Source organism: Hypanus sabinus, chromosome 27 (assembly GCF_030144855.1).
Source record: "Hypanus sabinus isolate sHypSab1 chromosome 27, sHypSab1.hap1, whole genome shotgun sequence".
Classification (NCBI taxonomy): Eukaryota; Metazoa; Chordata; class Chondrichthyes; order Myliobatiformes; family Dasyatidae; genus Hypanus; species Hypanus sabinus.
Window position 1 is genome coordinate 17939432 of NC_082732.1, and position 15097 is coordinate 17954528.

Genomic DNA, 15097 nt, shown 5'->3' on the forward strand with positions numbered 1-15097 from the left:
AGGGAGATTGAGAAACTGGCTGAGTGGTGCCAGAACAACAACCTCTTTACTCAATGTCATCAAGTCAAAGAGCTAATTATTGACTTCATGAGGAGGAAAGTGGAGGTCCTTGAGCCAATCCTTTTCAAAAGATTAGGGATTGAGATAGACAGTTATTTTACATACCTCGGTGGTATCATTTCGGAGGACCGGTTCTGGGTCAATCCTTCATGAATAAACCCCTTCCAGTCATTGAGCATAACTACATGTATCATTGTCAATGGGAAGCAGCATCCATCATCAGGAACCCCCACCACCCAGGTCTTGCTCTTGTCTCACAGCTGCCATCAGGAAGAAGGTACAGAAGCCTCAGACCACCAGATTCAGGAACAGTTACTACCCATCAACCATCAGGCACTTGAACCGAAGGGGATGACTTCACTGAATTTCACTCACCCCATCACAGAAGTTCCCACAACCTATAGACTCACTTTCACGGACTCTTTATCTCATGTTCTCAATATTTATTGCTTATTTATTTGGTATTATTCTTTCTTTCTTTATGTATTTGCACAGTCTATTGTCTTTTGCCCCTGGTTGAACAGTCAGTTGCTGTGGTTTTTCACCAATTCTGTTATGGTTTAAATTCCATTATGGATTTATTAAGGATACCCAGGGGGATTGAATCTTAGGATTGTTTCTGGTGACATTTGAAAATAAATTTACTTTGAACTTTATTGAATAATGGAACATCAGCTACTCACCAGTCCTCCAGGACCTTGCTTCTGGTTAAATAGTATGCAAAGATAATAGGTCAGGGCCCAAGCAATCTCTTCTCTTGCTTTCCTCAATAACCTGGGGTATATCCTTCTTTTTCCTTCTATTTCCTTCTTTACCTCAAAGTACCCTAGCATATTATTATGCGTCGTTCTGTTCTCTCTGTCCTCCACATCCTTCTCCTTGGTAAACACTGATGTAAAGTACTCCTTATGGATCCCACCCACATTCTCTACATCCAAGCGTCTTTATTCATAAGTGGTCCTAACCTCTCTCTAGTTATCCTCTTGCTCGATATATGCATAGAATTCCTTGGGATTCTCTGTAATCCTATTTGCCAAGGACTTTTCATGGCCAATATTGTATTTTATTTTTGGTGCAGATTTGTGCAGATATATGGTGGAGAAGAGTGGGATTGATTCTCAAGTTGATACTCTAAATTGGAGAAAGGATCTGGAAGGCATGAGTTGGTTTAGGTTGTTTCTGGCATAGGATAACGAGGGAAGATTTTACAGAGGTATACAAATTATGAGGGGAATAGTTAGGGTAAATGCAAACAGACTGAGGTTGGTTTAGACTGGAAATAGAGGTCATGGGTTAAAGGTGAAAGGTGAAATGCTTAAGGGGAACCCGTCGGGGAACTCCTTCACTCAGAGGGTGGTTTTAAGGCACTCGTGAGACCACACTTGGACAACTGTATGCAATTTTGGGTTCCTGATCTTAGACATTGGAGAAAGTTCAGAGAAGATTCCCAAGAATGATTCCAGGAATGAAAGGGTTACCATCTAAGGAATGTCTGGCAGCTCGTGGGCTGTATTCCCTGGAGTTCAGGAGAATGAGGGGGAATCTCATAGAGGCTTTCTGAATGTTAAAAGGCCTGAACAGATTTGATATGTCAAAGTTATTTCCCATGTTAGGAGACAACATGGACAAGAGGGCATGACTTCAGGATTGAAGGATGTCCATTTAGGAACAGAGAAGCAGAGAAATTACTTTAGTCAGAGGGTGGTAAATCCGTGGAATTTGTTACCACGAGCGGCTGTGGATGCCAAGTCATTGGGTGTATTTAAGGCAGAGATAGATAGGTTCTTGATTAGCCAGGGCATCAAAGGGTATGGGGTGAAAGCAGGGGAGTGAGGATGACTGGAAGAATTGGATCAGCCCACGACTGAATGGCAGAGCAGACTCGACAGGCCAAATGGCCTACCTCTGCTCCTATATTTTGTGGTCTTATGAGTATGGAACGAGCTAATAGGGATTGGGGAGGGGTGTGTGGTGGTCTACGATCCAGGTGCGTTCGATGGGAGCAGGCAGAATAACAGATCAGCGCAGACTATTTGGGCTGAAAGGACTGCGTGGTGCTCTATGCGACTGGACAGAGTTGCTGGATTAATGATGTTTTATATTCATGTCCATCCTGTGGAACTCACATATATTAGTTTCATGGATTTACATATAGTGTACTATGTGCAAATAAAGATTTTCACCACAATTTAATCTTTTATGAGTACATTTATTTTTGTTTTGCAGATGTTTGTAGTCTTCTCAATCTATGAGTAAATCACGCTAGTTGTTCATCATTTTCTGTAAAGTAAAAGAACTTTTGTTAGAATAGCTTTCTCAAAATAAATTGTTAAAGGATCAATTTTAAATACACTCTTCATCTAACTCTTGGATGAAAGGTTTTCTTTTGATGAATGTATGGGTTTGACTAGCATGTGATTAAGAACTCACAAACTGAAACGATATTTAACTTTAGTGATGCTTAAATGACAATACCTAAATTTCTAGTTGGACACTTAAACAGCTTTAATCAGTAATTAAAATAATTCCAATTATAACTACTGGTTCCACTTCCTTAGACAGTGGTTACTTTTCTTTTCAGTCCCTCATCATATATTTTGCTTTTTATTGTCTCAGTACTATCCTCTTCGGGCATCCGGATGGGACAGCTGCCTCTGAGGGTGCATGCGACATAGTACCATCCCTTGCGCCATTTTATCTTTCTTAACATTAGCCCCATAACAATCCTATCCTGTTGCTCTTTGAGGTGGTTGGCTTTGTCAGCCTTGTAGTAAGTTTAAAAAGGAACTTCCATACATGGCAGGGGCTTCAGAAGGAGCTTCCAGACACTCATGGAACGTTGTTTGATGCTATTGACCTGCCCAGGTACTCCATGCAGTTTTTAGAAAATACTTGACATGCTGCATAATTTCAAGCCATCCTGGATATCGGTGTCGCCCTCCTATGTGGCTGGAGCAGGGTTTTGCATAAACTTAGTCTCCTGAAATCCCAGGTGACCAGGTGCGCTAATCACAGGGAAGAAAGGGCTAACTTGGAGTAGATTCCAGAGTTAGGAAATCAGAATCACATTGACAATGACTTAGTATTGCAGGAGCCGCCTCAATATACTTGATGGGTTCCTGTTCTAAACAAGTGTCAGGAAAGTCAACAGCAGATGTTTTCCATAGAAGGCTAATGGTACAATCTGTCTCAATATACCATCCCTGCAAATGATGGGCAAAAACTCTGCACTATTTTGGGTCCAAGCACAGCCTCCTCAGAACTTCACTTTAACTCTCTCGGTCGGCAGTACTTTTAACGAGATGTAGACCACCTGTGTGGAATTCCCATACCAACATAGAAAGGTCTGTGGTCAGGAGAAAGGAGACTCAACTTTCCAGTTATTTCCTTGTAGCCAGTATTGAGAACTTATTTCTACATATCATCTTTAATATAGTCAAGGCACTTCACAGGAGCATTACTGAACCAGTTTTGACACTGAACTACATAATAACAGGTGCCACGAAGCTTAGCTGGAGGCATGTTTTAATGAGTGAATAAAATGCTAAGTGCATTATGGAGAAAATTTCAGAACGTGTCTCTTGGGAGCTGGTGGGGCATCCATCAGGTGTGAAATGAAGGAAAATGGGAATTCCAAGAGTATTTGGGGGGGGGGGGGTTTACACAAATTTCAACGGAATGTGAGAACTGTGTTTGGTTAGGAGACAGCCGGGGAAAGACTTGACCATGATGGAAGAAATGTGATAGCAGTTGTAGATGGATATCCAGCAGTCATAGAAGAGCTGGAGCAAATGTACTGTTAAAGGATATCACTATCCCTTGCTACTTCAGTGACCATTGATATCTGAGGGTGCAGAAGAGATTCACCAGGATTCTGTTTGGATTAGAGGGCATGAGCTATAAGGAGTGGTTGGGCAAGTTTGAGAAGCTGAGGGGAGACTTGATAGATCAATAAAATTGAGAGACCTAGATAGGTAGACAGTCAGAATCTTTTCCCCATGCCAGAAATATGAAGTAGGAGACAGCGTGCATTTCAGAGGAGAAAGGGAAAATTTAAAGGAGATGTTCTTGGCAAGTTTTTACAGAGAATGGAATAGGCTGGCAGGGGTGGAAATGGAAAGAGATATGACAGTGGTGTTAAAGAGGTTGTGAGTCATGTTAATTAGCAGGGAATGGAGAAATGTGATTAGTTTAACTTGGTATTGCATTTAGTGAAGACATCATGGGTTCTTGTACTGTCCCATATTTAAGATCGGTTAGGGTACCTCAGTTAGCCATTCATCGTAGGCAGACACACGGGTGAAGACAGTTGGCTTGTTCTTTTCACTGCAGCGGGACGATCCAAAGCTGACGATTCCATGCACCTCCCAGGTACCTGCAGCATTCTGGCAGTTCAAGGGGCCTCCAGAATCTCCCTGGTGGTGTACAGAAACAGAGTACAGTTGCTGCAGAGGAGCTCGGTCAATGATGCCTGTAAATAAACGATGGGCAATTTCTGCAGGTCAACTTACGTTGCATCCAGAGATAACTCCATCACCGCCAGCGCACACCATTGATTTCTTTACCGTAAACCACCACCAGGAGGGCTGGGAACAAGTGGCGTAGTCCACGACAGGCAGGTAAGCTTGTTGCAAGACATTAGATACAGTAGTACCGCCAGCTGGAAAGCAACCAAATCAGTTAGCAATGAGAAATTGGTAATGATGTTTAAATGGTAATAATATGTTCAAAGCTGCTACTGCCAGACACTCTGTTCTATAGATTTTGCTATGTGTACTCTCAAAATCCAATTGGAATGTTCTTTATGATAAAGTCATCCCAGGGAGGGCTCAAGACTGACCATTGACTGTTACAAAGTAATGTAGCTAGAACAAGATACCAGGAGAACAAATGGTCTATTTCAACAAGTGCCTTGGGGTATTTAAAAAACACACTGAACTTGGATTTGATCTCCCTTTTGGTGGATGATATCCTCAGTAATTCAACCCCCACCCCCCCATCTGATAATTCCCACAATGTAGAGTCATAGCATCATAGAGAAGTACAGCAGAGAACCAGGTCCTTTGGACCATTTTGTCCATACCAAACCATTTAACCTGCCTTCAGCACCATGGTCCTGAAAAACATTGTCTCGTTTTTACTGTGTACTGTACTAGCAGCTATGGTCAAAATGACAATAAAAAGTGACTTGACTTGACTTGACTTGACTTGACCTCTATTGACCTGCACCAGATCTATGGCCTTCCATACCCCTACCATCCATGTACCTGACAAACTTCTCTTAAACATTGAAATTGAGCTCGCATGCACCACTTGTTCTGCACTCTCTCGACCCTCTGAATCAAGAAGTCTCCACTCATGTCCCCCTTTGACCTTTCACCCTTAACCCTTGATCTCAGGTGGCAGCCCCACCCAACCTCATTGGAATTCTAGAGTATGCCCTCGAAAGTCAAGTCTATTATATTGACTCAGAGAAACTCGTGGAACAAAAGAAGATGTAACAGCAGTGAAAATGAATGATTGTGCCAGTAAACTTGGATTTAGAGGAAAAGTTTTCACACAGAGAGCTATAGGTGCCTGGAATGGATTTCTAGGGGTGGTATAGAGATAGATACATCAGGGGCATTTAAGAGACTCTCAGATAGGCACATGGATATAAGAAAAATGGAGGGTTATGGGCTGTGTAGGAGGGAAGGGTTAGATCGACAGTGGAGTAGGTCTTTATAGGTCAGCACAACTTTAAGTGTGGAATAGCCTATACTTGCTGCACTGTTCTATAATCTGCGTACTTAGTTTATGTTCTTTGTTCTATAATGTCCTGGAATCTTCATGCACTCCTGACATGTCAGATAGCTGGCAGTTAGTTAACTATTTTTACCTAACGCTTGAGTGGTGGAACTGATCCTTGTAATAAGTCTCTATAATATATCGGTCAGAAAAGGGGAGAAATCATTTGGTGTTCCTGCTTCAAGCCACGGCTGGGCAAAGCAGATGTGGGGGTTTGACACAAGACTTCACAAATGAGATGTGGCCATGACTGAAGGATTTTCTGCTCCTCATTTGTGGCTTGGTTTAGGTTTTGGAGGGTGACCAGCACCCATGGAGCAGGAGTACTTTGAGGAAGCGAGCAGAAAGCAAAGTGTGGAAACAGTGGGAAAAAGTTGGAAAATCAGATGGGATCTGTAACAGAGAGTCCAAGTAATATCCAGGTATCAATGTGTCTCAAGAGCATAAGATATAGGAGCAGAATTAGGCCATTCAGCCCATCGAGTCTGCTCCAACATTCCATCATGGCTGATCCTGGATCCCACTCAACCCCATACACCTGCTAATTAGTTAAAGTTAAAGTCTGTCCCAAGCCTTATAGGCTCATCAGGCTGGTGCTTATGCCAGTTTCCTTGACGTGAAGCAACTGAGAGTACGAGACTCCCCCGCCCCCCACCAGATAGGATGCCAGTCTATTGCGAGATTAACCCTCAGCATTTTACCGGTACCCATTTTCAGATGGGTGGACTGGAGCAATGTGTGGTTAAGTGCTTTGCTCAAGGACACAACACACTGCCATACACCTGCCTTCTCACCATGTCCTTTGATGCCCTGATCGTTCAGTAAATGATCAACTTCTGCCTTAAGTAGACCCACGGACTTGGCCTCCAGCGCATTCTGTTGCAGAGCATTCCACAGATTCACTACTCTCTGGCTAAAAAAATTCCTCCTTACCTCCGTTCTGAAAGGCCACCCCTCAAATTAGAGACTGTGCCCTCTATTTCTGGATACCCCCACCACAGGAAACATCCTCTCCATATGCTCCCTATCTAGAATTTCCAACATTCAGTAGGTTTCAATGAGATCCCTCTCACATTCTTCAAAATTCCAGTGAGTACAGGCCCAAAGCTGTCAAGTACTCCTCATATGTTAACACTTCATTCCCAGAATAATCCTTGTAAACCTGCTGTGGACGCTCTCCAATGACGACACATCCTTTCTGAGATATGGGGCCCAAAACTGTTGACAATAGTGCAGCTGAGTAGTGTCTTATAAAGGCTCAGTATTATCTCATTGCTTTTATATTCTATTCCCCTTGAAATAAGTGCTAGTATTGTATTTGCCTTCTTTACCACAGACTTCACCTGTAAATTAATCTTCTGGTAGTCTTGTATGAGGACTCCCAAACCCCTCTGCACTTCTGATGTTTAAACCTTCTCGCCAGTTATATAATAGTCCACACTATTGTTCCTTTTACCAAAATGCAAAATCATACATCTCCCAACACTGTATTCTATTTGCCACTTTTTGCCCATTCTTCCTATTTGTCTAAGTCCTGCTGCAATCGCATTGCTTCCTCAGCACTACCTACCCCTCCACCTATCTTCATATCATCCGCAAACTTTGCCACAAAGCGATTATTTCTATTATCCAAATCATTGACAGACAACGTGAAAAGTAGCGGCCCCAATACCGACCCCTGAGGAACACCATTTGTCACTGGTAGCCAACCAGAAAAGGCCTCCTTTATTCCCACTCGCTGCCTCCTGCCTGTCAGCCATTCCTCTATCCATGCCAGTATCTTTCCTGTATTGCCACAGGATTTTATCTTGTTAAGCAGCCTCATGTTTGGCACCTTATCAAGTGTCTTCAGAAAATCCAAGTAAATGACATCCACTGCCTCTCCTTTGTCCATCTTGCTTGTTACTTCCTCGAAGAACTCTGACAGATTTGTCAGGCAAGATTTCCCCTTACAGAAACCATGTTGACTTTGAGTTACTTGATCATTAGTCTCCAACTACCCTAAAATGCCATCCTTAATAATAGACTCCAACACTTTCCCAACCACTGAGGTTAGGCTAACTGGTCTATAATCTTTCTTTTGCCTTTCTTCCTTCTTAAAGAGAGTAGTGACCCTTGCAAGGTTCCAGTCCTCTGCAACCTTGCCAGAATCATGTGATTCTTGAAAGGTCATGAAAAATGCATCCATTATCTATTCAGAAACCTCTCTCAGGACACTGGGATGTAGTCCATCTGGCCCCTTTACAAATTCAATCCCTTCGCTACTACTTGGAGGCCTATATATGATTCCCATAATGTTGTTTTTTACCATTGCAATTTCTTAACTCCAGCCACAAAGATTCAACATTCTCTGACCCTATGTCACCTCTTTCTAAAGATGTAATTCCATCTCTTACCAACAGAGCCACATCACCCCTTATACCTTCCTGCCTGTCCTTTGAATACAAATTACATCCTTTGATGTTAAGCTCTCAACTATGGCTTTCTTTCAGCCATGACTCAGTGATGCCCACATCATACCGACCAATCTGTAATGGCGCCACAAGTTTGTCCAACTTATTCCGACAGCTACGTGCATTTAAATATAGCACCTTCAGTCCTGCATCCTTTGCCCTTTTGAATTTTGCCTCTGTGGTACAATTTAGCTTTTTACTCTGTTTGCATTTGTACCCAATCATTGGCTTGCCCTTCCTTACATTCATGTTACACCCACCATCTACTTGTTAACCTGCTGGATCATCCTCAGCTCTATCATACTGATTCCCATCCCCAGCCATAAAGTTTAAGCCACTTTAAACAGCTCTAATAAATTTGCCCGCAAGAATATTGGATCCCTCGGGTTCAAGTGCAACCCGTCCCTTTTGTACAGGCCTCACCTGCCCTGAAGAGGCCCCAATTATCCAGAAATCAGAATCCCTGCCCCCTGCTCCAATTCTTCAACCACACATTTATCTGTCACCTCATTCTATTGCTATCCTCACTGTCATGTGGCACAAGCAGCAATCCCAAGGTTACTATCCTTAAGATCCTGATTCTCAACTTCCTCCCCAACTCCCTATATTCTTTCTTCAGGACCTCCTATTGTGGATGCTTTCAGAAACATTGCAGACCTTGGCACCTGAGAGACAAGGTACCATCTGAATTTCCTTTATGCTTCCACAGAATTGCCTATCTGACCCCTAACTATGGAGCACCCTATTACTCCTGCATCCACTTCAGTTCCCTACTCTTGTCTTGTCTTGTCCATACTGTACCAACTGCTGCCACTGGGCTATAAACATGCAGGAGCAGTGTGTGGCTAAGTGCCTTGCTCAAGGACATGCACAGTGCCTTGGCTGAGGCTTGAACTAACGACCTTCAGATCGCTAGCCCAAAGCTTTAACCAATTGGCCACATGTCAACACTTCTGAGCCACTGTCTTCTCTTCCTCAGTCAAGTGTTTATTACCTTCTGTATGAAGTCTGGAGTGATGCCACTACATGTGAAAAGCATGGCATTCACTGTGTTTGGAAAATAAACTGATTATTGCATTGTGCATGGAAATAGAGGGCACATGAAGCTAACAGATGGTTGGCTTCTGGGAGGAACCCGAACCAGAGTTGGAAGGATAGTGGGCACAGAATCTGAAAGAAGCTAAGAAATAAAATTGAAGCACACTAACTGCATCCATCACCTTCTCAAGTGTGAGACACTCTTATTGATCAGATAGACTATTTTTTTATTGTCTTCTAAGACTAGTTTAAACCAATATTCAAATAACTTTGCAGAGGTTATTCATATGGAAGATGTGAAAAGCCTAGGTTTAAGTTGTCTCCAGCAGCAATATAATGCAACAGAATTCCAACATTTCACACAACTAATATTTGTTGTTGCCAATCTTGACAAACTGCTCCTTCCCTCCTGCTCTGCCAAAGAGAATTATCCTTTTTATCTAGCCCATCACTCTCACACTGCACCAACTGAAGTACAGTAAACTGTTGAATCAGGTGAAGTGAGTTAATCCCTCTAACTTTGCAGATGTTTCTCATCCCTGAGCAATGAAAGGATTAGGCTAAGCTTTCTACCTTCGTTCCTTTCAGAGTTGTGAAAATTCTGCCAAAGTTTACAAAATTTTTCTACGTTTCAGGTGAGCTGATCCTGAAAAACGTGCTTTATTATGGTTTGTCAATGCTGTGACAAGTGTAGCGGTCACTCAAACGAACTAACACTGCTTCGGGACTAAGCCGGGTGGGGAGGGGATTCATCCCGTATGAAGCACTCTCCAACCCAACAAGAAGTTTCCAAAGTCAAAGAATACACTTGATCTTTTATTAAGGAGCTAGCAAAACAAACAATCTTAAAGTGATAAAAACTGATGGAACTAAAATTAGTGATATACCAAAATAAACATTCTTAGCGTTTAAACGTACTTAAGTGAACTTCAGTGGACTTAAGCAGTCAACAAAAAGAAATCACCCTTGAATCTTTCCCTAGCGCTACCCAAACTAGAGACAAAGCACAAATGTGTAACAAATCTCTTTGCTTCTACCACACCCCAACCTATGTGACTAACTAGCATAATAGTGCACAACACAAAGTACAATACAGATAGAAAATAGATACAGTACATGAGACCTACAACAAGATCCCAATCAGCATTAGCTAAAAAAAGCCTCAGGTTCACACAATACTATTCCTTTTGTTTTTCTTTAACCTTTATGTTTTCTGTTTTACTATCAACCATCATCTATGCTTAAAATACACGATTTCCTTTTTGTTTCAATTTTGACCTCAGCTTTTTCTTCACCCACAGTGTATTGTAGCTGGCCATTCTGCTGTTTTCTTTGAGTAATATCTTTTCTCATGGACTTTTTGGTTCTTTGTCTTATTATGCTCTAATACAATTGTTTGTATCCAGATTCCATGAGCCGCCAGCACATTAACTAAAATAAGAGCATCAATAAAGATTTGCAAAAAGTTGTGAAACTTTGCCACAGTTAACTGTTATGTAATTGAATTCCAAAGCAGCTGAATTGCATAGTCTTGCCAACACATTTGGTCCAAAGCTTAGATGCACTTGTTGTGAAGTACTGCATTATTACATATATATTCCTGTTTTTTGTATAACTAATCAACTCACCCTTCAGCAATCCCCAGCCAGTGATATAACAGTTGTAGTTATTGGGAAGAATAGTGCCAGCGGCAGGGATACATCCCAATTCAATTTTGTCGGTCAGGACCACTGGTTCAGCAAGTTTGAGAAGACCAATATCATAACTGGGAAAAAGGAAGGAAAATAATTCAGTATTGATCTTTACATCCCAGCACATAGTTTTCTGAAGCTGCTACCTAAGGTGGCAGTGCCTAACAACTTAAATATCAGCTGTATTCAATGTGACTAGGATAGCACTGGCAATATACAGTGATGTTTTGCAGGCAGCTAACAAAACGACTAATTATTCTAATAATATACTTTCTCTGGACTATAATCTCTGCAATCTGCATCCTGTTATTTTCCTTTGGGAGTTGTGCTTTTGAACCATCCAGATAACCTAGCATTTTTGTGTTATCCTGAAGGATTTGGCGAAATGAATTCTCGAGGATGTAGGTATGGCCATGGCAGTCATTGCTGGTCTGGACTTCAGGATGGATTGAAACGTTGGGCTGGACTGCAGTAGTGGGACCCGGGCCCAAGAAGGAAACATGAACCGATGTTATTAAGGTGATTTAAGAACCAAGCCAGATTGAAAAGATAAAGGCATCAAGGGTGAGGGCGAAGTCGGACCAGTGTTCAAATCCCTAGTCCGTGGAGCTCTGTTTGTCTCGGCACTGAGCTGACCCTACAGCTGTGGCCCGCAGCCATCGGGCTCCTGCATCGTCTCAGCGCTGAACCGGCTCTGTGGCTGTGGACTCACTTTCAGGGACTCTGTGGTTTATGTTCTGTCTATTTTTTTGTTTTCTGTTGTTGTTGTTTGCACGACTTATTCTTTTTTTCATGCGTCGGATGTTTGATGGTCTTTGCTGTGAAGGGCTTTGTCATGGATTTTTTTTGTGTTTCTGTGTTTTGTGGCTGCCTGCAAGAAGATGACTCTCAAGGTTGCATATGGTATAAGTACTTTGATAATAAATGTACTTCAAAATTTGAACTATCCCGATCACAGTCTGCTTTCCCTAACCATCTTCTCCATCCCTCTCCCTGGGAATGTTCCAGAAATGAACTTTTGCATCTCCAGCCTTCATGTCATATCTGGTATGAGCTTTGGACTGTATCTCCACGTCATGGCCTAAACCTTCTATCGCTTCACCCCAGCTATGAATCTTCCTCAGATCACTTACTGCTGAAATCCTCATACATAGCTTATATTTTGACTATTCCAACTCACTCCTATCTGCTTTTCCTTGCTCTATTATCCACAAAGCTAAGTACATACAGTTTTCAGTGAATGAGAGATCTACTGGAATAATTCCCTTATTTACGGTGAGGGGTTCAGACCTGAAATTGATATATCTCATTGGTAGTGTAATTGAAGTCAGAAAATAACTGTGTAAGGAGGCATGAATGGAGATCCAGGTTCTCCCCCTGGACAAAATGTAGAAGAGTTATTGTAGAAAAAGAATGGATTTATAACCGATGTTGGCTGGGCTAAAAGTGTATGGTTAATTTCCCTGTTTATTACACTTGTAGACTGTGCTGTTGTGAGTCAATGTGATTATTGCAATGCTTGAGTTCTACTTAGAATGGTACAATGAGTCTATTCAGGATATCACCAGACAATAAAAAGACATTTGATCTCGTCCCTCCTTCAACACTTGGCCCATAGCACGCCAGGCTGTGGCTTTTCAAGTACATATCCAAATCTGGCTTAAACAGAAATTGGGTTCTGCCTCTACCGCCCTTTAGGTACTGGGTATCAAATTCCTATCACAGATCTATTTGTGATAAATATTTTAACTAGACACTACAAAGGATTTAAAGCAGAGCTATGGGCCACTTGACCAAGATATCCGTACCATAATTTTTCTCAGATTGCGCCTTCTCCCGCCTCCCTTCTTGTGGCGGCAACATAACCCCATTTTTTAATTACTTCATTTACCTAATTTCTTGTTGAGCATGTTTAATCTATCAGTCAAACACTCCATTTTGCCAGAACAAGAACAAACAGTCGGAGGAGAGGAATGAAGGACATTTTCTCAATTAGCTATGTTTCTCTTCTACTGACCCATTGGCAGCAAAGATCATGCTGAACTTCTCGTGACGGAACATCTTCTCAACTGGAGCATAGACAGACCCCGCTTCATCTTCTGAGAGGACCTGCTTGCCGAGACCCACTCTGTAGGTGTACTTTGTACTGTGAGAAGAAATCAGTGCTGTAAGCATTGTGAAGGCTTCCAAATCAGCCCCAGCATTACACAATTAGCAACTCTTTTATGTATGTTGAACCACTTGGAGAATGGGGAGGATAGTGGGACAGAGCCCTCTTTCGTTCCCAGCAGTGAAACTAGGAATTCATTGTGCGCCAATGGAATGAAGCTTTCTTTGGCCTGAGGGGCTGTGAATGGATCATCTCAGTGTGACTGAGGTTGGGAGGACCGTGCGTAACATGGCACTGGAACTGCGTGACAGGCTGTCCAAAACCACTCTACTGCAGAAAAAAAAAAGAACTTGACTCACCTCAGCAACAAAATGCCACTCGTTCAGCAGGCAAGCTGGCAGAGAATGCAAAATGTCACACCAGTGTCACAGAGTAAAACTGAGCCCCTAAGCAGGCTCAGCAAACAATTATGTGCTATAACTCACTGCGGTTTCTTGATGCTGATATAGGCATTCAAACAACATTTGCAAAGAACACCTCTCTGAGGTTCATAAATCAAAGTTTTGCATACACAGCCTAAAATGAATGCTGCTCATGTTCCAGTCAACCAGGAATGCAGAGCTCATTTGGGTCTTCTTGTTATCTATGCCTGAGGTTTACACCATCTCATTTGGTGTGAGAGCATCAGGTAATCACAGCCTTACTTGTGGCTCTGGTGCTCAGCTGAAAACTGCAAGCACAGTTCAATCAATGTCATAAGAGATAACCCTGTGATATTCGGAGCAACTCACCAGCCATCATAAGCAAAGCATACCCCACAGACATCCACTATGCTGAGAAAGGAGTGAACAGTGTTTTAAGAGATAAATGGCTTTCATTGGAGTAAAAAGAGAAAATGCTGTTAACACTCAGCAGGTCAAATAGCATCTGATGAAATATGAATATCGAAGGTCAGATGCCCTTTTCAAAACAGTCTCCTTAATTACACTGATATATCATTATGTGTATAATGTAAACTTGCATGTTTTGGTGCTTTTGAAAACTTGCATAGACACAATACCAGTCAGGCATTTACATTAATAACATGTTCATATTCCCAGACATTAACAGATTCACAACTGTGTTAACGTCTGGGAATATGAACATGTTAGTTTGGTCTATAATAAACCCAATTTAGATCTGTTGTATTCAAATTGTGAAGTATGAATATACAAATAAATCAAAGCGGACTAAACTGTCATAAATCCATACACAACTGGGCCACACATCGAAGAAGCAGGTGCCTCTTTCACTCTTCTTATTCTGTGGAATATTCCTCTATAGCCAAATCTTTCCTCTTGGTTTTTCAATATTCTAGATCTTGTAGTTATTATTTCTATGTTTCTGCTGAAGACCATAAAACGCATAAGCCGACAGGAGCAGAAATTGGCCATTCAGTCCATTGAGTCTGCCGTTCCATCATGGCTGATTTATCATCCCTCTCAGTCTCATTCTCCTGCATTCTCACCATAACGTTGATGCCCTTTCTAATCAAAAACCTATCAGCTTGTCCTTCCCGAACTATGCTTCCCCCTTCCTGCTTCCTCACGTTCGATGTGGTCTTCACCTCAGCTAGGATGTTCCATAGCTTGCCACTGCCTTGCCGCAGCATTGTTACATGAGTAATTACCATCCACTCTACACATTCCTCTACATATCTAAATCTTCCCACACTTTCTAATCCTTAGCCTTGAGCAGTCTGTATGAATGCCAACTCCAAGTCAAAATAATTGTTCACAAATTCAACAGCATTCCGGGGATCTTAAGGAGATCATACTTTTAATGTCCATAGTATCGTTAAAGACTTCATGTGGTCAGCTAACATCATCTGGTGTGAAAGGTGCTTGATAATCAATGTTTTATGACCTCAGCCTGTGGTGTCCTTTCTGCTGCATGTCCTCATGCTGTTAGTCATGCAG

At 42.0% G+C, this 15097-nt stretch overlaps 1 protein-coding gene and 1 long non-coding RNA gene across 2 annotated transcripts in view; one reads left to right on the plus strand and one right to left on the minus strand.

Annotated features, from left to right (window-relative positions):
• LOC132382023 (chymotrypsin-like elastase family member 2A) overlaps positions 1-15097 on the minus strand; it is an 18470-nt gene continuing 3373 nt past the window's right edge. The window contains exons 4-8 of the mRNA XM_059951837.1: positions 13047-13175; positions 10967-11103; positions 4572-4720; positions 4326-4475; positions 1-2340 (exon numbers count right to left, since the gene is read on the minus strand). Coding sequence (XP_059807820.1) covers positions 2323-2340; positions 4326-4475; positions 4572-4720; positions 10967-11103; positions 13047-13175 — 583 coding nt within the window. The 3' untranslated portion in view covers positions 1-2322. The remainder of the gene's footprint in view (positions 2341-4325; positions 4476-4571; positions 4721-10966; positions 11104-13046; positions 13176-15097) is intronic.
• The window catches only part of LOC132382026 (uncharacterized), a 25963-nt gene continuing 15334 nt past the window's right edge, over positions 4469-15097 (plus strand). Inside the window, exons 1-2 of the long non-coding RNA XR_009508178.1 lie at positions 4469-4679; positions 11404-11548. This is a non-coding gene — a long non-coding RNA (uncharacterized LOC132382026). The remainder of the gene's footprint in view (positions 4680-11403; positions 11549-15097) is intronic.